The sequence below is a fragment of the Oreochromis aureus genome, linkage group 9 (assembly GCF_013358895.1).
Source record: "Oreochromis aureus strain Israel breed Guangdong linkage group 9, ZZ_aureus, whole genome shotgun sequence".
Classification (NCBI taxonomy): Eukaryota; Metazoa; Chordata; class Actinopteri; order Cichliformes; family Cichlidae; genus Oreochromis; species Oreochromis aureus.
In genome coordinates, this window is record NC_052950.1 from 26135271 (window position 1) to 26162437 (window position 27167).

Here is a 27167-nt window from a genome sequence, read left to right on the forward strand (position 1 = left end):
GGGGCTGTTTGGCTGCCAGTGGTACAAGTGATATCACCAACCATTTCCATTTTATTACAGTGTATCCATATAAATGGCCCACCCTGTATATATAAACTTTTGACCACAAGCTGTACTTTTTTCTGTGGCCACAGGACACAGTCATGACAGTTGTGGTCATTCATATGAAAAATGCCTCTCTAGCTTTTGCCTAAAGAAGAGCAAGCCAGAGTAATGGCAATCACAACAAACAGCAGAGCATGAGTCATGACTGTTTATGCCAAGATTTAATGATATCATTCGGTTAGGGTGCTGGAGGCAACATGGAGCATGACAATTTCCCAACACCAACTGTGGAAAAACTTGGTGTTTGGTCCACGGTGATAAACACTTACCTTTATGTTCATCAGCCTGTTTCCCTCGGCCCTGCTGACACAGCTACAAAGCTGCCTGTGACAGCCAGGTCCCAAGTTTGATTTAAACACGATTATCAAATACCAAAAATTCAGTCTCTTTAGGAAACGGAGATCAATAGGATGAAAGACATACAGCTGACTTTTCACCACACCTACACATGGAAAGTGACGTAATTTTAAAGGATATTTGGCATTTTGAAAGACTTATTGATGTTTGCTCAGAGGTCCCACTCAAATGCCATTCCAGCTCACATCTGCTGGTGTAAGCTTTCTTCCCTTTTCACATATAGGTTTTAAATTCTGATTGAATTGGTATTAAATATTTTTGAAGTAGTGATGCAGACAAATTTTTTTGGTCTGCCAATTGATGTTTTATTTAAAAGCAGACTTGTGCAGTCACCATGTCACACATCTTTTTTTATTTTGTTTTGCCCCTTTGACCCATGCCACATAGTATAAATAATAAATTTCTATGTTAAGAAAAACACGATTCTTTGGCTTAATTTTTTAATTATTGACTTTCTGTTGCCTCAGAGATCTTTTAGACCACTTTGAGGACAAGGGGCCAGTCTGCTTCGGCAAAACCACACGAAGCTCAACCATAGCTTGAGATAGTCTCCCTAATAAAGCTTTCAAACTCTTGGTTGACTCAGTGAAAATCACACTTGGCATGAATCTTCAGACGACCTGAGCTACATTTTAATGTTGCTGAACTTCAGAAGTTGCTAGAGAAGCAATGGAAGTGCTCACTGCTTTTAAATTCAAAGTTGTAAAGAAATGGTCTGTAGTTGATGTAGAAAATATGCCGTGTTTATGGCAATGCAGCCAATACTTTCTAACCTGCTGGTGCATCGATATTTTTCAACAAATAAGTTATTTTCCATGTCCGAGGTACTCTCTGCTAGGCAGTGCAATGAATAAGTATGGCCGTTTCTCAAAAGGAAGGACTGAAGCTTTGCAGTTGAAGCAATATACAGTATAACCTTATCGAGATTCCCAGCCATATTGCAGCTCATGTTAACCCAGAAAAGGAACCGAGCCAGCCCTGTAATTCCCATTTGATGATAAGCCCCAGCAGTGCAGAAAGTCAGAATCTCTCCGTCCACCCAAAATATCAGGACAGGGTCACTATTTTACTGCCTGGGGATTCTTATTGGACAATAATAGTGCCTGAGATACCCAGCAGGTGCCTGAATAAACCCTCTAATAGAGCGATTATTCTCAAACAAAAGGTCACCTCAGGCGTGACGACAGGCCCGGAAATCAATAAAGCTCCCAATTACGACCGAAGCAGTGGGCCTATATTTGGTCTGCGGCTGCCAGCCATCCTGGAGAAGATCAGATTTCAGGGAACCCTCATTCCCCCAATACGTCTTTGTGATTAAGTTACCAAAATTTATTTTAGGAGTCGCTGCCATGCTACCTTTAAAAATGCATAAATGATTCAGGGCCTTATGAATTGGTCTCCTTTTGAAAGCTGATCCCTACAGAGTCCTGCAGCCGTTTCTTAGCTCACTTAAAAGATTAAAATTTTTCTTCAACAGAAATGTTTAATCCTTTTCAGTCAGCATGAGAGTGATCCCAGAAGAGAAGTCTCCTGGTTGAAACTTCTGAATTTTTGTGACACTGCCATTTCTACTGCCTTCTAATGTGGATTTAAAATAGAAAAACATTTAGAAAGTCTTACTTGGGTGGTTTCAGGCGGCAGGAACAGATGACCTGTATACTGTTTAGTTGCAGGTGCTTGTTGCTTTTGTGTGTTTATCTTGTTTCATTTGGACAGCACATTTGAAAACTGGTTAGCAACTCTCCAATACTGTAAGTAGTCTGCGTGATCACAAAGAATAGTAGAGCAGATTTAAAAGTTCAGTTTAATAATCCACATTTTTTGAAGACACTGTTCAAGCAGTCCTTCAGTTTTTTTTATAACTGCCTGCTCACCAGCCTCAACAGGATTAACAGAAGGCACCGTATTTTATAACAGTTTATACTGTAGTGCTAATATGGTGGCACTATAAATGTAAATGTCGATTTTTATCTGACTGTACCTAAGGAAACCTACTGTGAATGAAGATGTGACAGTATTTTTCCCCATTATTGACCATATACTTCTATTACAGTATTATTTGCTCATCTGTTAGAGCTAATCTATATTGTCAACCATATTTACTAGCTGGCTTGGCACATGTTTTAACAGATAATAGCTTGCATTAAGAAAAGTTTCTAATCATTGTACTTGAATGTAAGTTAACCAAAAGGTAATTGAATCCCAAGTAGTTGTAAATTCTAACAAGTCAACATACTTAATTACAGCTCCCCTGTTTAAAATTTGCTGTGGAGGCATAAGTAGATGACAAATTGACAAAGCAGCATCGATGACTTCACCCTCAAGTAATTGGCATACACTATTGACTCCGGTGCAAGAAGCATTATGCATGAACAAAAATCTTGTTAACTATGTTTTTTTTTCTTTGCATATTGACATCGGCAGTATGCATGACTGCATATAACTCCCAAAATGAATGTAATTGAACACCATGCACAAAAAGGCTATCTCAAGCTCTCTCTGCTACTAGCTTTTCTCTTTTACCTCCCTCCTGCCCTGCACTTTAATTCTTAACCTACCTTTCAATTCTCCTCTCTACTTCTGCTGCACTCTATATTGTAGGGAAGGGAGAGAGGAGAGTCATACAGCCCAACCCAATGACAGGCAACTCAGATTTCCGAAAACATTCTTGAGGCTGCAGTGCAGTATTTGCCTCCTATCTCAGACAGTAAGATGTGGTTATATGCAACATGAGCTTTTCTCCACATTTCTTCCATGTTTATGCCAATAGTTTGAGGAAATAATTAGCACAGGAGATTATGTACTGAAGATGCTACACCAGTATTGCACGAGTATACATAAATATTGTTATGCTTACCAGCTAAAACATTAAAGCTGCTGACAGATGAAGAGAATATTGATTTTCTACCTACGACTGCACTTGTCAGTTGGTGAGCTTTATTAGACATCTAGTAAAAAGTCAATTCATGAAGTTGATGTGTTGCAAGCAAGAAAAGTGTAGGCGCAAAGATCTGAATGACTTTGACACAGCTCATCTTCAGCTTGGTAGATGGCTGGATTGGAGTACGTCTTGAAAACAGCAAGCCTTGCAGGGTTAATACCTACTGGAAGATTTCTGTGGAGCCAGAGACGAGGCAATCGGTGTCAAAGTCTCACTGAGGTGAATCGGGAGCAAAAGCTGGCCCATGTCATCCAGTCTCACAGAAGAGCTACTGTGCCAAAAACCTTATGATGGATGGGTGTCTCACTTATTAGTGCATGACTCAACCAAGTCAGCATGCTCATGCTGAGGCCTCTACCCACCCAGCAGTAAGATTATTAAGATCTTTTTTTATCCAGGTAAATAGAGAAAAGCTAGATAAAGTGACACATGTTTTTATGCCCTCTAAGTTGGATTCTTGTGATTCATTTACACAAGCTATTGCTTGTACTATAGCTATATAGTGTGAAGAAAGAGAACACATCATTGGTTACCCTTGATTATTAATTTTAAAATTGATTCTAAGATTATCTAAAAATCTTCTAAAAAGGTCCTCAGCCAAGGCTCTGCTCGCAAACCCACAATCTCGGATGAGGACCAGGTGTGATTGGGCTTTTTTCGTCAGGACACCCACTCTTTGGAACAGAGATCAGACTGGCAAGCTTCTTCTCATCTTTTAAACCCCTCTTAAACAAGCCGTTGAACAGGTATACCTAACTGAGTGGCCAATGAGTATACACCTCATTATTGCAATGCTTAAAGCTGATGGAAATGGACTGATGGACTGCAAAATATTGTAGCACGGCAAGAGCATGGCTAGGCAGCAATTATGTAAGCATGAAGATAAACATATAGGTGAATTCTGTGGTTAAGCCTCCCAATTAAGAAATCAATTGAAGTACTTTAATTTTTACAGGTGATGTTAGCTTAAGAAGATGTGGAGAGTGTCTCTGATGACAGAGACACTCTCCACAGATGTACTGACTGAATAAATATACAGTTAGAACAAATGGCTTCCTATAGAAGTCTGTTTTCAGTCTTGAGCCTAAACCAAACAAACAACCTCTCAGCTTGAGCTTTGCAAACGCTGCATATTAGTGGGAGTAGTACTAAACTATTTATGGTAAAACTCATTGTTTTTTGTTTTGTTGTTTGCCATCATCAGTCTTCTACAGTGGGGAAAAAACACAGCTCGTTTTGCAGACGGACACGTTGTCTTCTTTGTAGAGAGACTGACCACCGTTTCTGTCTCTCCGTTTAGATGTGATGTACTCGCGGACGCTAATGCACACATTTCTCTTCTCTCCGACATTCTCGCTGGAGACACTCATCGACCTTTCTTTCCACTGTAGCTTGACAGGAGAGCAAGCTGCTCGCCACTTTTCAGAGACGAGAGCACTTTCTCTGGGCTATTTTCAGGTAAAGGCAGCAGCAAGGTAGACGGTAGAGGGAGGAGGGGGGGAGAAAAAGGAGGGCAGAGAATGAATGTTTTGTTCGTTATTGAAAAATATATTTATCTGCGATAGTGCTTCAATTGGATTACTCATTATATTGTACATTTAAAAAATGCACTTATGAAATATTTCATTTCTGGTGGTTTATTTGTGCTTTGTGTTTATGATAGATTGTGCAACCAAGAATCTTTCAATACATGTTTATAATTCCAAATTGTAGATGTGACCCTTTCAAAATATAATTTTCCTGGACTTGAAAAGGAAAATTGAAGAGAAGCTGAACTTAAAGCACACATATATTTGAATGTGGCTGTTGTTTCACTCAGACTTTCCTCTCACTGCATCTGGTCAAGTCTACAGCCTCGCAGCGAATCCTCAAGTCTCTGCATCAGGGCTCATTAGCTGCAGCCCACTAAGCATATCTGTTAAAGCCTGCTGCTTCCTCCATGTCTTGCATTGCCACCACAGTTCTGGCATACCTATTTTTTTTTTCTCAATGAGTGCTTCAGTGGTGGGTCTTGGTGGAGAATTATCCTTATTTCAGGGCATTCTCCTCTGCAGTAATAGTCTGCTAGACAACTGAAGTGCCTGCCTCAAACTAAAATGTCAAGCTGTGTATCTGAAAAGACGGTGTGAATAAAGTCTTTGGAGAAGGGTTGAGCTGTATTGACGGGGATGGCTCAGCTACTAAAGTAGTGAAGGCTTGTCATTATGATAACTGGCAAAGAAATTGGCCTCATGATTGTTTTTCAGGTCTTTTTGTTTTTTACCTTTTAATTTCTTTCTCGCTGTCCAAATCAGAATTTTACTTTCCTCCAGAATTTATACATTCTTTGATTTTACAGTTTTCTTTAATGCATGTGGTGCTCCTTACCCATGGTTCACTTCATCAAAAAGACAGGTTTTTATAAATATTTTCTGTTCTGTAACTTGACGCCAAGGAAGCCAATGTTCACGTCTGCTGTAAAATTTAAAAAACCACAACGACATGTGTTCATTTACAGAAAGTGTTAGTCAGCGTTGTCTGTTTAAACCCTGGCTATTTGTTTGCATATGGATGACAGAGAGGAAAGTGTTTCCTTTCAGTGGACTCATTTGAAATGAGCCTTTTTAATTGTTGTGTTTCATAAATTCCTGCTGACCATAAATTATTCATAAGCTTGCAAATCAAAGGCGAAACCAACATAAAGAGTCTTAGTAAGGTGTTAGCCGCCGCGTGCTGCCAGAAGAGCTTCAAAGCTCCTTGGTGTTCACTTTGCAAGTTTTCACAGAATAACGGAGCCTCTGCATCCCCTCAAGGCTTCAGGTTTCTCTTTTAGTTTGCCACCCGTGTTGTTGTTTTTTTTGTTTTGTTTTTTTAATCACTGTAGAAAAATGAGCACCAAAGTACAGTTTATGTAGTGGTATATAGTTAGCGGTTCCCTTCTGCTGTGATTTAAAAAATAGAATAAAGTTTTAATTTGTCATGTTCTCTTATACCTACCAATTTAGTAGAAATATTGATAAATGGACTTTATTTATGCGAGGCTTTTCTAGTGTTGTCACCCAATCAAAGCACTACATTACATTGTGGAGGGTTGTGCTTCATTTACTTAATATTTCTATCGCTCTCCTTTATCACCTTCTATTCTCCCTTCAACTATTACTATTACTAACTTTTATGTTGTTGTTCTTCTTCTTTTCCCAGGTAGTTTCCTTGGCTATTTTTGGTTATTCTATCATGTGGCCTCGCAGTTAATCAGGGAATGCTATAGGGTGATGGAAGTGATGTTGTTCTGACTGCATATTTGCACAATAATTTTCCTTTGAGATTGCCACCCAGTGGGTTAAATACTTGCATAGTGAAAGCAAGACTCAAACCAAAACAATCTTGACATGAGTGGTAATCACTGTGTTGCCACCACATTGCACAATCAACATTCCTTTAATAATAATAATAGAGTGAAGGAAAATAGTTGCCTGTTGCGTGTTTAATCACAAAGGATTGACACAGGGAGCAGTGCTTCTGCTGTTTAATCAGGATGTTATTCAGGTTCCCGCAGCTGAAAACATTTTGGGAGTTGCCCAGTGCAGCTTTCATTTCTACTGACTGCACCGAGCAGTAAGCTGAATACAGCGGGGTTAAATGCCTTACTCCCTTCGTTGTTGGTAGTATTGTTTAAGGTCATGAGGTCATTTTTAGTGTACTGTCTGTACCCGGTCTTTTTTTTTTTGGCAATCTAGGTTTGAGGCAGCAAATTGTCGGTTTGATACTGAGGAGTAGTTTGCTCATATTGCCCAGGCATTGTCAAGAAGACCAAGATCAAAACACACCCACACATTCCAGATGAGTTTCTTCTGAGCATGAAGCTCATAAGAAATGATTCAAATTATTTCCAGACATGGTTTTTTAATGTGGTTTTGAAATCGATGTTTCTTTTGGGAGTGTTCTTTATTTTGTTTTGTTGTAGAAAAGTACTTTTTGAAAGTTGCTTTGAAATGAATCTCCACATCATGGTACTGTGTATGAACTCTTGCACTGCACCACCCAAAAGGCATTGCGGTATAATTGGCATGTTAGTTATCTGCTTTTATTTGCCTTCAAGGTATTATGGGCAACGTGGCTGCAAAAATGTGCCTCAAGCTATACATTTTTACATTTTATTAACATATGTCAAAATTTCTCAATGGTTTTTTTTTCAGTCTTTAACCTGAAACTAATGGTGGTCTTAAAATTAATTACAATTTCATATTAGTGCATACACATCATGCTGTGGCACTGCTCAGAATTTCTTTACTTGGTCTCCTGAGTATATGTGCTCTGCTCGTTCACAGCTTACTGATCGGCTTGTAAGTACCCGCCTTTATATATCTCCTGTAAACAAACCACCCAGCACAAAACAGCGGATTACTACTACTACTAGATTCAATATCAACCTTTTTCAGGCCTTGACAAAGCAAGGGTACATTTTCTTAACAGAACGTACAATGTCAGCATGGCTGGTTGGTGCAGCAATCTCTCTCTGCTGTGAGATGAATATGTTGGTCTGAGACAGAGGCAGTGTATATTTATTTTTTTGGAAGGAAAAGTGCAGTGGCTTGCACCATACTGATCACAAAGACAGAGCATTGGATTATGCCATTGGAGTGGTTTGTTGTTAGTCTGTTCAGTTTTTATTTATTTAATTTTTTTTACCATTTTCCTTCTTTCCGCGGTTGTAAATCCACACTGACTGCACACTTTGTTCTCTGTGTAGAGGCAAATTATCATTTTGAGTCTGCTACAAGTAAATATTTTATTCTGACAATGGGAATGTCTTTCCAGTACAAGAAAGCCTTTTTTGGGGGGGGGGGTTGTTTTTTTTTTTTGTTTGTTTTTTTTTACATTTTTGTGATTCCAGAGCAATCAAAGAAGCTTTTTTCTAATCTTGTAGTAAAGAACTGCTGACCATATAAAATACTACATCTATATTCTATAGATTTATTCAACAGAAACATCAGTAGAAGTAATATTCTGGGGAATAGTACAGCCTTGGCTTTAGCAGTCTCTTCTTGTAGGAATTTCCAGAGCTGTTCTGCATTGGATTACTGCAGTTTTTGACCAATCTTCAATGCAAAAGTCCATCGAAGGCTTTTTGAGACTTTCCATGAATTTACTGGCCTTTTAAGTTATCCACACTATTTTGGTAAGTTGTAAATTTGGGTTTTGACTTTGCCATTTTTCTTTCTAGCTTTGTGTTTAGTGGACTTGCTGATGTCCTTAAGCTTATTATCCTGGTAAAAGGTCCTGTTACACCTCAAGTTTTGGACAGATTCTTTGGACTAGTTCAAGCACTTTTGCTGTAAATATGGCTCTGAATTCATTGCTGAATTTGGTATTCTTCTCCTGAAAAGCTCTTTGGTTTGCACCAAACGGCTATTTTTTGGATTTGAAAAAAAAGAAAAATAAGTGCATGCGTTCCTGACACCTGGTGGGCATTTTTCTTTTTCTTTTCTTTTTTTTTCTTTTTTTTTTTTTTTTAGTGCTACATGTCATTGGCTTTCTTTAGAGCCAAATGGTTTATTTCAGATCATTTTGAGACCTTCCTGACTTGGCGATCTTTGAGAGGTCTTATTTATTTGAATGATAGGCGCTGTCACTCCCTAATAAGAAGCTAATTATTCATACCTAAGTAGATCCTGATTGATATAGGTTTTCATAACTTATATTTGGTGATTTAAAAATCTGATATTGTAATGCATTGCTTGATTATTATCCCTTTTTTTAAATTTTGTTTTTAGACATACAAAACAAAGAGATCTGCCTAGCATTTTTTTTATGTGTAATTATTTACTCTCCTTGGATTAGCTACTTGTTGTGTTTGTGTTCCAAACACTTACATTGTCAATAGTGAAGTTGCAAAGTGCCCTCTGGTGGACAAACTGTGTAACATTTTTACTAATATGGTTTGAAGGGTGTTTCTCCCATTTCTTTACCTTTTTAAGACCTTTTCATTCAGTCATTAGCCATTATAAATAAATTGGTCTACACCTAGTTTGAAACTTTATTTAATGGATGAAAGGCGTGACTTCTATGTACCCAGTTGCTTGTGATAAAAATATTCTTAAAAAGCCAAATAATTTCATTTGCACGTTCTTTTTTTTTTATTTGTGAAAACAACAATAGACTACGCAACTTTTTACCCTGTGGCAGGATTAAGAGTACTGATAGTCCTGCTCTCCCATGACTATGGTCAAGTTCATGCCCTGACAGCTCGATGAGCTTGCTACCTTCAAACAGCATGCATCCTGACATGGAGTGAGCCTGCATCTATAAAAACTCTGCAGGCACTGAGGATTGCTGGGTGGTGATTTTTTTCCCCCCCTTGATTACATCTGAAGAAAACTGTAGTTTTAGTGTGTACACAAAAAAATTCAGCATGGCTCGTTAATCTGACTTTGTCTTTGTAAATATTTAAATTAAACATTTTCTATATGTGCATTCTCTCTCCCACTTTTCCAGACAAAATAATAATGTCTTGAATTGGATGTTGTACTCTGCCTTTCGCTTAATAATTAAAGACATGCTGCCTAAAAAGATACAGATATGGAATCTCACACACCAAAAGTGCCATTAGCCCAGTTTAGCCACCAGCCATGTTGTTATTAGCCAATCCTTTTTTCTCACATTTTGTAACAGTCAGCATCTCTTGGATAGGACCATTGGTGCCAGCAGTGGTTAATGTAATGGATAGTATGTCCTGGAAGGCTTTCATTTGCTGACTCTCATTTTGTTTTTCATGGGTGCCCTCTGTTGCATCACTGACAGTGACAGGCGGTAAGTCGACAGATTTAGGTTGTCTTGCTGTTTCCACCACTTACTGTTAGCAGATTTTAATTCCCATAACTTAATAACTTTCAAACTTTAAATCAGAGGCCATGCTATACATATAATTGGAAGTACAAATATATGTTTTTTTAATATATACTGTTCTACTAATATGCTATATACTATACTATATATGCTATATACTAATATATACTTTCCTAAAGAAGTAATAATGTAATACTTGAAAACTGCTGTTCACACTCAAGTTATTGAATGCTGAATAACAGAAAATTAATAAAACATTATAAGAAGATGTCATATAGTTAGTGTGTTGATGATGAACAAGGCAGAATGCTAAAAAATTTACTTTAATTGGATTGTCCATGGTGTTTGTCCATAAACAGTTGGTGTAGTGGTCCTAATAATCAGATCTTTTTTTGTCAAAAGAAGCATATTTACGTTGGCACTTTAGTTTAGTTCCTCACTCTGCTTACAGAAGATGTATGAGCTACATAGCAGTTGTTTCACACACATGATAATTCTGTGCTTTAGTTGAAAGCGTAATAAGACTATTAACTTAATTGTAAAACCTCCATTCTGAATATCATGTGATACCTTAGTAGCACACATGCCAGCTGTATTCTGTTAACCGTTTATGACAAAATTGTCACTAAATTGAAAACTACAATAAGCATTTTCTGAGGACAGCTGATATTGGCTGTGAATTATTGATGTATCTGACTAGGGTGAACCTGTGGATCATCAGACAAGTTAAAAATGAAATGTTTAAAATACACATTTGTTTGTATTTGACTCCACTCTGCCTGTTAGACATTTATGCAAATTAGTGCATATTTAGTCACCTCTTTTGCATATCTAGAAATTTCAGGACACTTCATCTTAATGTATTAATGGGAAAGTGTTTTTGTGAAATCTTTTTCAAATAATGAGTTTTCCCTGTCAGCCAGATATCCTCACGTCAGTATCAGTTATGTACACCAAAATTTCATTTTTACTCCTTTCCATATTCTAAAGGTTTTTGCAGAGGTGTTGTTTGTATTATTCGAGTCTGATTTGTGCAACACTTATATCTTCAAAAACAAAACAAAACATATTGTTTACAAAACACATATTTTTTGGATGTTGGCAGTAATTCCTGATTAAGTTAGTGATAAAAATCCCTGCTGTCAAAACCTATGACTCAAGTGTGCCAACAAAATCAAACAAGAAGTTTAAGCCTTACAGTTCATTACACTTGCAGCACAGACATGCTCCATTGTATTGAATAAGGACTTATGTAATATTTAGCTATATGATGAATGTTGAGTGCACATACACTGACCAGTAATTATGAAACAAATGGTCTCATAACCCTGTTAAATCATTCAGTGGCCACGCTTACATGCAAAGCATGCTCTTCCATTCTCAGCTGAGTAGCATGAACAACTGGGTTGCAGTAATAACAACAGGTGGCCAGATGGAGGGTAAGCAATGAATTATTTTTAAACTTTGACAGAGTCACCACGGAAACACAACACAAGGGAACGCAAACAAACTAGACAGATTCAAATGCACTATGCGGTTGTGTGGGATTCATCACAGCCTCACAAACCTGTTAAAATATATTATTTTGAATGAGATTTATTTATTTTTTGCTGTTTTATTGAGGCCTATATGTAGAACTCACTGTGTGCGCTTGAACTTCCACTGTACAGTCAGCATTGCTGGTACATGATCATACCCATCATTGTTGCCCTCTCTCACCCAGAGAAACACTGTCTGTGTTTGCAAGTGAAGAAGCTCTACCAATCAGATATTTTAGCAAGAAGAGAGGTGAATGAAGGTTATTTTATTTTTTCTTCCAAAAAAGAAGACCGCACTTGAGCATGAGACATTCTTCATCATGAGAACACTTCAGCCAAACATTATGCCAATAAAGGAGGAAGGAAGTCTATTCTTTCTACATGAATGTTCATATTTTACTTTGCAAACTGATAATAAAAAAAAAACAGCAGGCCAGAATACATTAGCCTGGGTAAACATCAACAAAGCAGCAGCCTCTTTTTATTAGACCCCTACGCCTGGAAGCAGTGGGTTGAGGGGCATTTCATTTCGAGGAAGCGAGCGCGTCTGTCGGTGCATATTGTTTCCATGATGGCAATTTATTTTGCCAGAGTAGCAGGACAAGTGTGCATTATAGAATGAAGGCTGATAGATAAGAACAATAGAAAAGATACTTTTCAATTCTTAATGTTGTTGAGAGATGCACTGGCTGTGCTGCCTGGTTGCACTGAATACTAATCTTTCTGGGTGTGGGCTGAGGGGACAAGCAGTGTTCTGCAGTGAAACCTTCCCATCCAGCTTTCTTTTTTCTTCCCTTCCTCTGTTTTTCTGTATTCTGCACTAACCTCCTTCCGCACAGCAGCTTAGATGATTTTGTAGTTACTTTGCAGCTGGGAGCATTCCATGCAAAACACTTAAGCGAGCCTGAGCAACAAAACTGCATCTCATAAAACTCGAGTTGCTGGTGAACAGGCACAGAGTGTGGCAGACCTCTGTATGGAGTTGCTTGTTTTCCTGTAGAATAGCATATTATTGATGAAAAGAAGAACACAGTGTAACATTAGAAAGCTTGTACCGTCACTGGTTCCTTTGAAATATGGTGCTTTCTCTGTAGAACGACAACAAGCCACTTCTTGTGGACAGCGGGCCATAAAAGTGATCATCAGGAACGCAGCTACCAGAAGTCATAGAAAACCGATGTTATTCACCAACTTCAAGAGACAAAAGAATGAAGTTTCAGGTATCAGGTAACTTTGGAACAAGTGATTGAGGTGACTACCAATAAAAGTGAAGGACATTGCTGATTGACATGTGGGACAAAGTGGTAAATGTTACAAAGGCAACAAGAACCTAGAATGTTTTCTGTCAGCTGACCACCAGTTACCATGCAAAGCGCAACAAGTGAATGACCTTCTTTGGGCACAGATCTTGACCGTAACCAAGTAGTTATAGTTGCCAAAAATCTTATCAAACCTTGAAATGTAAGGTATTCACTACTTAAATACTCTTCAAAGACCATCCCCACACAGTCCATCTGGGCAAGCAAGACAGGCAGTGCCAAGTGGACAGTCAGTGTAGAGTCCAGTGAAGTCTAACAAGAGACATCATTTAAAACCTACAAAAGTTCATCACAGTTATAGTTTTGTCACATGAAAGATTCTATTTCGCTTGCATCCATCATTTACATTACCACCATCTTGTAATCAGCTCCAGATGACAGGAAAAATGCTGTAAATAGTGTGTATATAGTAGAAAAGGAGTTCTGCTCTGTGTCCCTAGCCATTAGGATACATGCTTTCATTTAGACATTTATTCCATGTGCTGTAACCTTTTGAAGAATGTGTGTCTTCCCTACAGGATAACTAAAAAGACAAAGAACTAGTCTACCCAGTGTTCGTGTGTGTGTGTGTGTGTGTGTGGCATATATAGGCTTTTATTCGATCTGTGACACATGGGCCTTTTTAAAATAAACTCTTTATAGCAGTAACATGTTTTAAATACACATTAACTGGGATTCGCTTTTATTTAACACATGAGGCTTGCTGTCTCAAATGTAATGAGGCTAACAAAATAAAGATAATAGAAGGAAGTCAGCTGCACGGCTTATTTCGGAGTTTGTCACTGATAATCCATACAGATCCAATTTACCTCAGAAGTCTGGGAGTCAGCACATCACACATTTGCACACAAGGGTGCAGCTTCCTTCACATACTTGGCTAATGATATGCTGGAACATTTCCCAGGGGTAGCTTTGAATAGGCAACAGTCTTTAAAGCAGCAGTAACATAGGATTTTGGAAGAATGACCACAATGCCCAATTTTCTACTATTAGAATAGTCAGGACAGATTTTTTTTTCCTCCACTGAAATTCATTTATCTTTGGCATGTACTTGTGGCACTGCTGAAGTTAAGAGATGAAGGTAAACCTTTTCATTCGGCAGGTACATTTTGCCTCCCCTGACAGATGTGTAGACACATGCTGCCACAGGAAAAAGTGATGAAATGAGGAGAAACTCTGCTTGTGTTCTTTGTTGTTCTTGTTTCCTAAAGAAGACTGTGCGTTGAGACTGACAAATAGACTTTTGCCCTCATGCATTATATATGAGAGGCTAGCAAGAAGGGCTATTCCCTCATGTGTGTGGCTCATCACTTGTTTAGCCATGTCATGATGTGTGTTTACTATGCAGAGGAGCTTTAGCTATAGGGATAATAACCTGATTCACTCGTACTCTGTTTCCATGGCGATGAGGAAAATATTACGGAATAGATGCAAGTAATTGCTTCTTCAGAATGTGCACTTGCATGTTAAAGGGACATTTTGTCTATGGCTGCAGCAGAAATCATATTTTAAAACACGTGTACGAGTTCCAGGGTATGGCTGGCGAACCGAATGAGATTTCAAATGAGTATTCATGTTCCTTTTCAAATGAAGCCAATGCGTAGGTGCGCTTGGCCACTTCATAAACAGATCAATCACTGAAATAACCAACTATACAGCAGAACAACATATTTACAGTTTGGTTCAGAAAAGGTTTTGGTCTATATGGCCAATTCTCTTTTCTTAACAGCTGTTAAGAGCGTATGTACCAGGTATCCATGTTTTATTGAAATATCTGTGGATTAGCTGATAAATTAGCATTCTTAACCTCTTATCCAAATATGGTCAGACCAAAATGCTGAAGTTGAAGCTTGAGAATATACCTTCACAAAACCACAGATACAGTCATGGAGACCGAACCGATCTTATATATACAGTCTATGTATTTTCACATTTTTATAGCAGCCCTATGTCATATACACTGACTCGTCCTGCGGCAGTGTGTTTCTGTGTTATTCTACAGAGATGTGATTTAAAGCAAACTCTGCAGAGAGAGGTCAGCTGGCAGTGGCGCCCTCCCAGCATCTCTTTAATGGACTGGAAGAGATTCACTCGCAAATCAAACAAACCAGGCGGAAGAAGCTCAAGAAGAACATACACACACACACATGCTAGCCAGCTGAAAATTTGTTCTCCTGGCCTAAGTAACAAAAAAGACAGCTTGTTTATTTACAGCCCTATCGCTGCACCTCACTTTATGACAACAAGAAGATTGTCCAAATGTGTTTGGGTGCAGTTGCATGGCTGCTCTTTGACCTGTGAAGCACAGAGCTGGAAGAGGTGCACCATTTGGAATCTTTTATTCAAAGATTAAATGTCTGATTGAAAAAGGCCTAAGAGAAAATCCATCTGTACTTAAAGCCACTTAAACAATGGAAGAGGATTTGAACTTGAGACTAATCTGCTCACATTTCTGCCAAAATGAAGTCTGTTTGAGGAAGATGAAAGGAGGAGAGATTCAGAATCCCTCTATTTGAAGTTTAAATCATGCCTCAGCACTATGAAACGCACTGAAATGACACCTTTTAGTCTTTGTTTGCATGAAAAAAATTTGGTTTATGAAATAAATTGAAACAACTATCTGATAATCATAAAGCAAGGAAAAATTACAAAATAATCTACATTAATGTCCTTTACTTTGTGCTGCATTATGCGATTATATGGTTTTATTAGCGCATGTAATTATGACCTAATCTAATCCATTTCTTTCTGTGCTTTCTGACCTTAATCTCCATCACTTGCAGTCAAAGCTGTGGCACATAACTTGTGCTGCAGTTTTATTTAATCAAAGCCCAAAATGTTTCCTGTCAACCCTGTTGTCACTGCACCACCTGACTAACTTTACTGTAGAACTAATCATCTTATAAATGACTAGAAACTTCTTATTTTTGTTTATGTTTTGGTCTTTTCAGCTAATTTCCCACCTTGTCCGCTGTGACAACTATAGAGATGTGAATAGCTCACTTATTTATATTGTGTTAAGGCTCAATATTATGCATTCTTTGGACTGTGTGTGATGTAAATGACAGATTGTTGGCATGCTACACATCCCCCCAGCTAATTCATGGTACCTTATTACTGTGTTGTTTAATTATTTTTTTAAAATGCATCAAAGCAAACTGGAACATTTATCCAATGTTTTTCTTTTTTTTTTTTTTTCTTTTTTTTTTTTTTAATCCTGGACAAACCCCCAATGTTATGTTCCCCAAAATGGACTAAGGGAACGCAAAAAGAAAACTTGAAGACGGTATTGCAGCATTTTCAGTGCAATTATCTGAACAAGGGTCTTGAGCTTAATTTGAGTGATAGTCTTTCCAGGAAGTCTGCACTTCTGCTTTAGTGAGTGAAATTCTCAAATTTCATGTGAATTGCATTACATGGATACAGACACCTGGATACAGTCTCCATATAAGCTAAGTACTGACTGTCTCAATCCTGATTAACTTATCACAGCATCATGCTGTACTTTTAAGTTTTAGCCACAACCATCTCTAAGACTATCTGTACATGGGCTCAAAGGGACTCAAGGACTTCTTTTCCCATGGTGTTATAAGTGATCCAAGATCCATGCTGAAAGATGATGTGGTATTCTGGTATCCCAATTAATTTTCTTGTAACTATTGTGTTGCAATAAACATCTGAATTAAAATACAGAAACTGTGCATGCAGCAATAGCAGTACACAGGACTTTGGTTAACAGATACTCTCCTGCACGTCACTGTGTTTGTTCAGAATCAGAATTAATTAACTATACTGTCACTAATGCTGGAGGCATTATGATTTTGTCCTGAGGGAGAATACATGTAGCGATGCCCAATACAATATAGTTAGAGCTATTAAAGCAGCAAAAGGAGATGAGCCAAATCGTCTGGCATAGCATCAAATGAATTGAGCAATTTCTCATTATTTAGAACATTTTTAATGGTCTGTTCTTTTTTAGATGATTGCTGGTTTGGGCATTATGTCTATTAATTTAGAAACACTGAAAGTGTTGACAAAAAGTCAATATGGAAACTAACCTGAAAGGTGCTCTTAAAAAAAGCCAGGTTTGTTGTAAAACTCAAATGAGCTCAACGGAAGTTGATGTCTTGTGACTAAAGAGCTCTTCATCCAAATTGCCAATAGGAGCAGTTATTTTCATTTCCAACTGAGTAAATTTTTATTGTAGGAGCCAGTAGATTAGCTTTGTATGGTTCATAGTTCATTTATGCAGTTTAGTTTTTATAAAGCAAGCCGTTTTGTTTCCCTCCCATTAAGCCAACTTTTTTTTGTGATTGGCTGTTGCTCGGATAATAGGCGGTGGGTGGAGCTTATTAAGGATACCCCCACTTGACACGGTCACCAACAATACGCACGCCAGAAAAATATTCCCCTTGCACCATTACACCACCACCAGTCTTAACCACTGGTACAAAGCCGGTTGGAGCCAGGCTTTCGTGTTGTTTACCATTCTGCAGTTCAAATATTACAGATTAAATCAAGACTGATCAGCCCAGGCAACATTTTCCCAGTCTATTGTCAAATTTTGGTGAGTCTATGGAAATTGTAGCCCTGTTTCCTGTTTTTAGCTTTAGGATTGGTACACAGTATTCTCTTCTGCTGCTGTAGCCCATCTGCTTCAAAATTTGAGGCATTGTGCATTGAAAGAGAGACTTCTGCATGTCTTGGTTGTAATGAGTGGTTATTTGTGTTATTAGCTCAAAGCAGTCTTGTCATTCTGTTTTGATCTTGTGCATCAACAAAAGATTTTCAAAGAGAACTGCTACTCAATGGATATTTTTGTCTTTTTCAGACTTCTCTTTAAACCCTAGAGATTATTGTGTGGAAAAATCCCAGTAGCTCAGCAGTTTCCGAATTACTTGGACCAGCCGTGTGGCACCAAAATTCTTACAGATTCAAAGTTACTTAAATCACCTTTCTTCCTCATTCTGATGCTTAGTTTGAACGTCAGAATGTTGTGTTGACCATGTCTACGTACTTAAATGCACTGAGTTGCTGCAATTTGGTGATTAGATATAAGGTGGAGGTATACCTGACAAAGAGATATATATATATTTATTTATTTATTATTATTTATTTGAGCATATTTACTGTGTTGGAGTGAAATGAATAAAGTTTTTACCCTAATTCAAACTGGGTAGAGTTTGAATTAGAAACAAGCAATAAATGTATTTTAACCAGTGAAAATGGAGTTGCAGTTATATAGCCAGTTGGTACATCTGATTGAAATAGAAGGCATAGTTCCTTGGAGGCTTGTTTGGAGACTGATATCTGGATTTACATAAAGTTCAAAACTATCGGTAATACTATAAATCTTAGCATCCTGCCTCGTCAGTGGTCCTGAAGGTTTAGGACTTCATACCGCATGCCACTACTTTCAGTAGTGAGAAAAGGAAAAGCAGCTAAATGTATCTTATTTTGCCTTTTCAAGCATACTTCAAATCGAATAGTTGTTCATTTTGTGACTGCTCAAAAGCTATGTAGATTTTTCCGTTTGTTTACTTCAAGGAACATTGACATAGTGTTGTGTTATGCACTCTCAGGGTTGACTCAGCACTGATAATGTCTGTGCATGCTCTGCCGATTCAAACATGACAGTTACAGAGGACTAGAACACATCAGGATTCTGTTTTTATTCGAGTTTGGACCTGGATCCATCCACAGCATCTCTCTGTCATGTTTTGGTCACGCTTCAAGCTTTTCTGTCAGTGAACTCTCTCCCGTAGCCTCCCAACATTTTATTTATTTACTTTTCCTGCAAGCTCTGATGCCTGTCTCCTAGCTGTGCATTTCATACCTCATCTCTCTCTCCCCCACTCTTCTCGCTATTACTTCAGCACATAAGGCCTAGGTAATTAGTCCAATCATTATGATAATTACAGATCACAGAGGCCTGATCGGGAAGGTTAGACAAGGTTTTGTCCTGTGTCTGCACCCTGAATAAGTGATTACCATTATTCCCTCTGAGCACGGAAAGAGCAAAAAAAAATTGACACAATTTCCCAGTGAGGTTTCTGTCCTTGCTCTTTTTGGCTTAATCATGTGTTCTTTGATTATTACTCTGCTTCACCCCAAGCAAGTTCCAGTCCAGTTCAATACAAGAATACTGCTTTCTCACAGTTAGCTCTGTTAGCAAGATTTTGCTCTCGTTGATGCTTGCATTGTTTTCAATGTCATTCCCATAGGTATGTCGATCTATATGGAAATACTGGTTGAGTCATTAGTCATTGTAACAGTTATTTCGGCTGCTGCATGCTTCAAGATTCCTGTTTTGGCTCTTAGCTTGTGCTGTCGTACTAGAAGTGAACATTTGCTGTTACTGGACAGCTTGCTGAACTTGCTTAATCTTGACAGTGGTGAAGATACAAACACCGACTGTCAATCTTGGACTTGGAACTAAAGTTGACATAGTGATAAAACTTGATAAAACTTTTCCTACCACCACACTTGGAAAGGCTGAGTGAGTTTGAATATAAACTTTACACCTGAAAATGAGTTATTGGTCAAAGATACACTGTGACATTTGATGCTTCTCTGAGCAGCAGCTGTACTGATCCTTGTAGAAGAGATAACAGAACTGCATGGACATTTAGATGAGCCCTTTACCTTTTCCAAATCACTTTGGCTACAGAGCTACAGAGAGTGAGTCACGCCGTAGCCCTTTCAGCAAGCGATCCACTTCAGGTTAGGTTGCCCTCCAGGCTGGATTTCTGTAAATGCTTACAGTCACGCACATAGATAAAGCTGTTAATGCTGTGATGGAATCATTCCCAGCTTTAGATTGCTTTATCTACACTGCCGAACCATTTGCATATAACACATAATAAACAGTTATTGCTTAGCAATGCATGAGGATTTGTCTTTTCCTTTAATGTGCATTACACAGATTGAGGGCTCTGCTGTGTTCGCTTTACATTCCATTATTGCATGTGAGTGGTTGCTCTCTATAGAGCAATTTTCCTTCAATTTTGTCACCATATTGTAAATCGTACTCAGTCACATGCTGTATCGACCACAAAAATCAGCAGTGGGCTTTGTGCCACTCTTGTAAAATCTCCAATAGGATTTTCATTTCTGCTGAAAAAATAGATTGTTTGAGAGAGATGGCTCAGTGCTGAATTAGACAAAATAAATCAGACTGTAAACTGTCAGCTCGCAGCCCACAGCATTATGCTCATCGCTGGATATCTGAAATAATCTCTCCACAACAAAACCAACTGAGCTCATGGCTGGGCATGTTTGTTGGTTCTGTTTGTTGAAAGAAAAAATGCTTCCAGTCACCTTTGTCGCTCCACAGATTCACTGAAGTTGTGTCTACATTAGACGATCAGCTTTCATCTGTCACCCTACCGTTTCGCTGCTGCTTCTCTAATGCAGAAGCTCTGTTGCTGCTCAGATTCTAAGCACTCCAAATGTCTGTGAATTTCTACTGTAAATAGTGAAGACTTCATTTATTCTTTCTTGATTTCAAGACATGTCTTATATGCATACATGTAAGCTATAAGGGTTAACTCTTTATTGTGTTAGTTATTATTCTTCAATCTCAGCATTCATTTTATTGTCAACTACAGACCTTTAAAGTATCTTAAACCACCTTTGTGGTAGTTCCTGCAGAGTAGGCAGATCCAGAACTTCAATTTAGCATGACTGGTAGTCAATCCAGCAACCAAAAGTTGGTCATTTTCAATTTCTTAAATCTATATCCTCTATGTTTAATCTCACTAAATGAATACAAACTAAAAGTCCTGATAGACATAACATTAGCAGAGCAATGTGTGGGAGATTTAAAGCTTTAAGAACTTTTTTACTTGAATCTGTTTCAGGTCTTCTTCCTTGTGGCCATCAAATGGCCATGCAGCTAACTAACTGGTTCCTTGTTTTAATGAATGTGGATAATGGGAAGTGTGGTAAATAGCTCTGATTGCTCTTATCTGCAGGCTAATGATGTCTTGGGCTCTTTTCAATTAAGGTGGGAACGAGGTCACTAAAAGGTTTTTTTCATAGCTCAGCCATTCAGCTTCATTAAAGCCCTTTCGCATGTATTCATTAAGGCTGCAGCCACAGGTGCCCAAAGCACATGCTCTGCTTCCCTCTTTTATCCTCTATAAACTAATTAAGAACTTATTAATCCTCCATCAGTAGTTTTGGGCTTTGGACCCTTCCTGCAGAGTCCCTCTTGGCTGTGGTTTTGGCACTGGTCTATCTATGTGCTAGCCAGACCATTCAGTGCTGATGTGTGAAACTTGGGCTTAAAAGTCATTCACCCATATGTTTTTTTTTTCTTTCCAGATGCTTTAATTTCTAAATTGCCTTAGTTTCTTTCTCCAACATGTTTGAGTTCACACAAAATGTAACAGACAAAATGTGTCACACTTAAATAGTTCAGATTATTAAAGAGATTTTTATACTAGGCAAAGATAACCCAAGGAAATTTTTTAATTTACTTTTTTTAAATGATCATTTCATTTATTTCAATTAAGGGAAAAAACATGATCTAAACCTACCTGGTCCAGTGTGAAAAATTCTTGCCAAAACTTAACAACTGGTTGTGCCACCCTTGGCAGCAAGAACTGCAATCTACAATTAATGTTAACTGGGAGTGAGTCTTTCACATTACTATGTAGGATTTTCTTTCCCCAAATCTTCCTTAAAGAATTATTTTAATTTGACAAAACTGAATGATTTTTGAGCATAATTGGTCTGTTTAAGGCCATGTCAAACCATCTAAATCAGATTTAAGTTCTTACTTTGACTAAGCCAATGAGCCACTCAGAGTTGGAGTTGCTGGTGTGTTTTGGGACATTGTCCTGCTGCATAACTTGAGCTTCAGCGCACAAGATGATGGCCAGACATTATTTTTCAGGGTTTACTTGTGAGCAGAATTCATAGTTTGATCAGTTATCACAAGGTAACTGATGGGACTATAATCAGGTTATGAGGCAGCTCAGCAGTCCATTTCACCATACCACTACCATGATTGACTGTTGATATGTTCATCACATAAAATGCTGTGTTAGCATTATGCCAGATGTAAACCTTCCAAAAATGTTTAACTCCTGTTTTGTCAGTCCACAGATTTTTTTTTTTTTTTCAGAAGTCTTATTGGTCAGCAGTGGTTTTTGTCTTTTTCACTGTTAAATCAGGAACACCCAGTTTAAATGAAGGAAATGAAGCCTTACGTTCTTTAGCTGCTCCTCTAGATTCTTTTGTCACCTTGTGGATGGGTCAGTCAATCTTGGGAAGGATCATCACTGTTTCAAGTTTTCTCCATTTGTCCCAAAGCCTTAGAAATCGGTTTGCAACCTCGTAGATGTCAATGACTTTGTTTCTTTAGATTGTAGCATGAAGTGTTGCTTTTCAGATCCTTTAGCCTGCTTCACTTTGCCAGACAGATTCGACTTATTCATTCTTTGTTTTACACGTCTGGCAGTTATCAGGCTCGGGAAACTGACCTCAGCTTTCTAAAAAAAAAAAAAAAAAAAATTAATGGGGAAGGGGGAAAAATACAAAATTTAAAAAACAGGAGGTTGAGAAGTATGTTATGCTAATTAGGCATGGATTTATGTAGTTTATACCATGTGACACTTAATTCAAGGATGCTAGTCTGGGAAAAGCTGTACTGTTCAAAGATTGCTCTGGCAATGTATCAGAACAATGTAGTTTATTTTTAGTTAGTGATCCACTCATGATATACCAATCATACCAAGTATGTGCTTCCTGAAACACATTCCTGAATCCGGATTCCTGGGATGTGATGGAGTATTGGTGGTTAAAATGGTTGCATTTTCCCCACAGTGGGCTTTTATAGAGTAAGAATGAGTTTACAAAAAAAACTGACCTTGAAGCACTGTACAAGAATACGTTAACCTCTTTATTAAAATTGAATAAATAAAGTTGGGCAGTATTCTCAGTCTCATGCTTTCTTTTGTAGACACATGGGATGCAATCAAAGGTAGCAATACAAAGTGATAACTGCTATTTTTAACATGCCAGAAATAAATCCCTCTTTCACACAGCGTCATTCGACCAGGCCTGCCAACTTCAATATTTAACAAGAAATAATCTCAAAATGCAACAGCACAATTTTCTGCCAGCCAACTAAATAAATAAATGAATAGTCAGATGCAGTATATTCCTACTGGTCAGACCAAAAAAGCAGTCTGCTTTGATGACAGACTTCTGAGCTTCATTTTCTGCCTTTCTGTGGAGGGTTCATCTGCAGTCCACTGCCCCTCTTTTACCCACATCTCTGCAAATCTTCAGATGGGAAAAGAGGCGACCCTTGGTCCATTTATTGAGATGGACAGCAGACTCTTGGACTTCAAGAGAAAAATGTGTGGAAAGAGTCAATAAATATCTGAAAATAACTCTGCCGTGTTTAACAGCATCACAGATCGAAAGTTCTACGTTCAGACAGCGAGTGATGGTCAGGCTAGGGTTGATCTTTCTTACAGAGATGTGTGGCTGGTCCTCTTCTGTTTCTGCTATTATTATTTTGTTTGCTATATGTGGCTACCTGCTGCACATGACTATGTGTCAAATGAATTTCACATTGTTTGCTCATTATTGCATCTGGGAAAGGACACAAAGCCTAGAGCAGCTTTGCCTGTGTTATTTTTTTTTAATATCCTGCACAGTGATACTTTATATGGAGCCATAGTAATTCCTTAGAATTTGGCTTTCACTTAGTTCAGTAGCATTAAAAATATCTTTGTTTCTGGATTTGTAGGTCAAACAAAACGGAGAAGGTGAAAAAAGGGAAAAATTACCTCAAGGTTGCTCGTAACTCAGACTCCTTTTCCCAACCCCAAAGCTTCTCTCTGTGCAATTGTCGAGCATGCAATTCGCCAACGTGTCATGGGCTCCATTTTTATCTGTCACATTCGTTTGCGCGTGATGGCCGCTGATGCTCGGCTCATTAAGAATTCTCCCCCCCTCCTCTTCCTACTGCTGCTGTTGCTGCTGCGGCTCTCCTTGAGATCCGAGAGGCTGCGACTCTGACTCACGTTCGTCCTTGACTAACACCCCCATCCTTTATTTCTGCGAGTTTGCCTTTTATACTTCTCTGATTCTTTTCTTTTCCTAGGTGCTTCTTATCTAGTGTTTCCTTCTTTCTCATATTGTTCTTTTTGATTTTACTTTTGTTATGTTCCCAACCTGTGTTCATAAACTGTGCTCTGAATCCCTCCCAGAATAGTCTTTATCCTGACCATTTATTCTCTCTGTCTGTCTCTGTAGGAGCTGGTGGGCAGTAACCCTCCGCAGAGGAACTGGAAGGGAATAGCGATCGCCCTTCTTGTCATTCTGGTCATCTGTTCGCTGATCGTCACCTCCGTCATCCTGTTGACACCAGGTACACGGCGCAGGATGGAAGGGGGAGGGACACCATACACTACATATCCCTGTGTTTACAAGGCTATTATTATGCACCAACATGCTCATTAAGCTTTCACAATCAATCTCACCACAAACAATGCAAAGAATAAAGTGTGAGTGTCAGTATCTCGGTCCTTGTGTGCTCCAGGCTTTCATGCCGAGTTTGCAGTATCACTCGCCCTTAGCATCCACATGGGCACTCTTGCTGAAAAGGCTACATTTAGTGAAGGTCAGGAAACCTAATTGAAGTCAGTTTACGCAACATTGCTTTCTTCCTAAACATAGTTGCCATATGTCTTTATAATGTTGCACACACACACACACACACACACACACACACACACACACTTTGAATGCTGTTTTTTCCCCTTAGTTATTTTAAGGCAGTTTCAATTTCTGGGTGACCTTCAGGATTTCTGTTTGGAAATTTTGATTAAAGTTAAATCAATAGACCATCTGTTTATAGTCAGGCTCATAAAGCTGCTTGACGTGCTTTTATGCACTGCCAGAGTCAAATGAGTCAATACAACTGGTAGTGTGTGTGAACTATAATTCAGCTCCAAAGACAGTAATCACTGTGCACTTGTTTGTGATTTTTCTGTCACAGGGAATTGTAGGTAATGTCCACAGCCCAGAGTGGGGTCAACTTTTATTAAAGAAATTCAGTGTTGCTTTTTTTTTCTGTAGTGTTTCTAGAGATGTATACCGATGTAAGAGCAAAAATATCACCGGGGTAGACTGCGGCACGACGGCAGGTGTCAAATCAGCATGACCTAAACCTCCTCATCGCCTCCTGGCTGCAGTCTCTTCCTGTCCTGGGGCATTTGTTGTGGATTTGGATTAAATTGAGCTGCTTTACGTGGCAGTACAAAACACGTCAGGCCAACAGGAGTCAGGCAGAAAGTGGACACCAGGCAGGTGGTGTCTCCAGCTTGTACTTTGTTCTAATCTGTCCCCTCCCTGTGTTGATTTCTGTGTGTTCAAGCAGAACTACTGCTCTGCTCCAAGGCTTGACAATCGTTTACCCTTCGTTTTGGTCTCAAACAGGCATTAAACTACTTAGGTAAGCAGATTTTAGAAACCTTTGGATATTAAAATATGTTTTGACCTCATGAAATCCAATTCTGCAAGTTTGTGCGATCTAATTAGATGTCATGAGCAACTGAGTTGAGCTTCAAAGACATTTTATTTTACTTTATTTTACTCTTTGAGATACTAGTATTTACCATGCGCAATTAATTGAATCGCTGGATTCTGCAAAGTCAAATATTTTATCTGCTTGGAGAGTTAGAAAAAAGTTCTAACTGTACAAGTAGTTCTTTGAACTGGGATGTTTGTCAAAAAAATAAGCAGCAAATTCCGTGAAAATATTTTTTTGTGATGTTTGAGTGATTAGTCTTTCAAAGAGTAAGCACAGTTGCCGCCTAAGAATTTTCTAACCTAACTCTTGGTACTGCAGATTGTGTATTTTAATCTATAGCTGTTTAAAGTTTGTGTTAGGTACCTTAGTTGTGTTGGATACTTTTGATACCATTTGCATGCCTGTAAATTCTGAAAAGCTTATGCATGCTTAGCTTAAATCCCAAAAGCTGAGTAAATGGCTAGACTGACTCAGAGTATAAGGACTTCTAAAGGTCTCTGTGAATTATGTTTACAAAATCAGAAATGTCAAAAGAGTAAGTTTTGCTTTTGGAAAAAGCCAGGCAGTCTGCCAAAGGACCTATGGAGATTGTATTTAGCCAACAAATAGTCTGTAAAATTTTAACCTTGTACTAATGCTGTGTGTGTGTATGTTCACTATTTAAACGTCATTTCCAACTTTCACTCACCATCTTCATAACTCAATGTGCTCCGCTGTTTCCCAGTATACACTGTCCTCTGGTGCTGTTTTGACCTCATTTGGGGAAAGGACCAATGACCATGGTGAGGCATCCATTGTCCGTCTGTCCACAATTCACAAGAATCAGTACAAACGTGCACACATTGATCCCCTAATGGTCTTCGTACAAATTGTGCTCAGGATCAATGTCTTATTTGTCATTTTACAGGCACTTTTCCAGTTTCATAGGAACTGCCACTCTGATTAGGGGAGCAGCCTTTACATTCTTGTTGTGCCGTACAGCATCTCCACTAGGAGTGGGCATTTAAAAGCAAAGATATTGTTTGGTAATCACTATTTTACTACTCTTTAGCAGTTCTCCTCACACAGCGGTGCTTGTCAAATGAATTCTAAATATCGTTTAATCCCAACCCAAGTTAAAGTAGTAAAGAAATCACTCTCCTTTCATGTCAAATAGCATTCTGTTATAAAGCTTCTCACTTTTTTGGTAATTAATTAAAGGATACGTGTAAACTGTGAATCTATTAATTTTATGGGTTTGTCTGTGTCCCATTTAAAATGGATGGACCTTATCAAGCTGTGAGACTAGTTTTGTTTTGTTTGTTTTTGCACATGCAGATTGTAGCTAAGATAAACCTTGCTGTTAGGATCTGTGCATTTGTAGAAACAGCTAGCATTAGCAAGTAAACAAGTGATTTATCACTTTTAACATATAACCTTAATAAGATGTGGAGGAGTTGTGTTGCGGTGTTAAAAAGATTCATCACATACGAAAAGGAAACCTTGATGATGAAGAGTGGCTATGAACTCCTGTCATCTCTAGTTTA

General features: G+C 38.4%; 1 protein-coding gene across 4 annotated transcripts in view; it reads left to right on the plus strand.

Moving 5' to 3' along the window:
* LOC116324446 (dipeptidyl aminopeptidase-like protein 6) overlaps positions 1–27167 on the plus strand; it is a 261572-nt gene that overhangs the window by 162164 nt on the left and 72241 nt on the right. For all 4 annotated transcript variants that reach the window (XM_039617141.1, XM_031745037.2, XM_039617140.1 and 1 more), the window contains one exon: positions 24363–24477. In XM_039617141.1, the coding sequence (XP_039473075.1) occupies positions 24363–24477 (115 nt within the window). The remainder of the gene's footprint in view (positions 1–24362; positions 24478–27167) is intronic.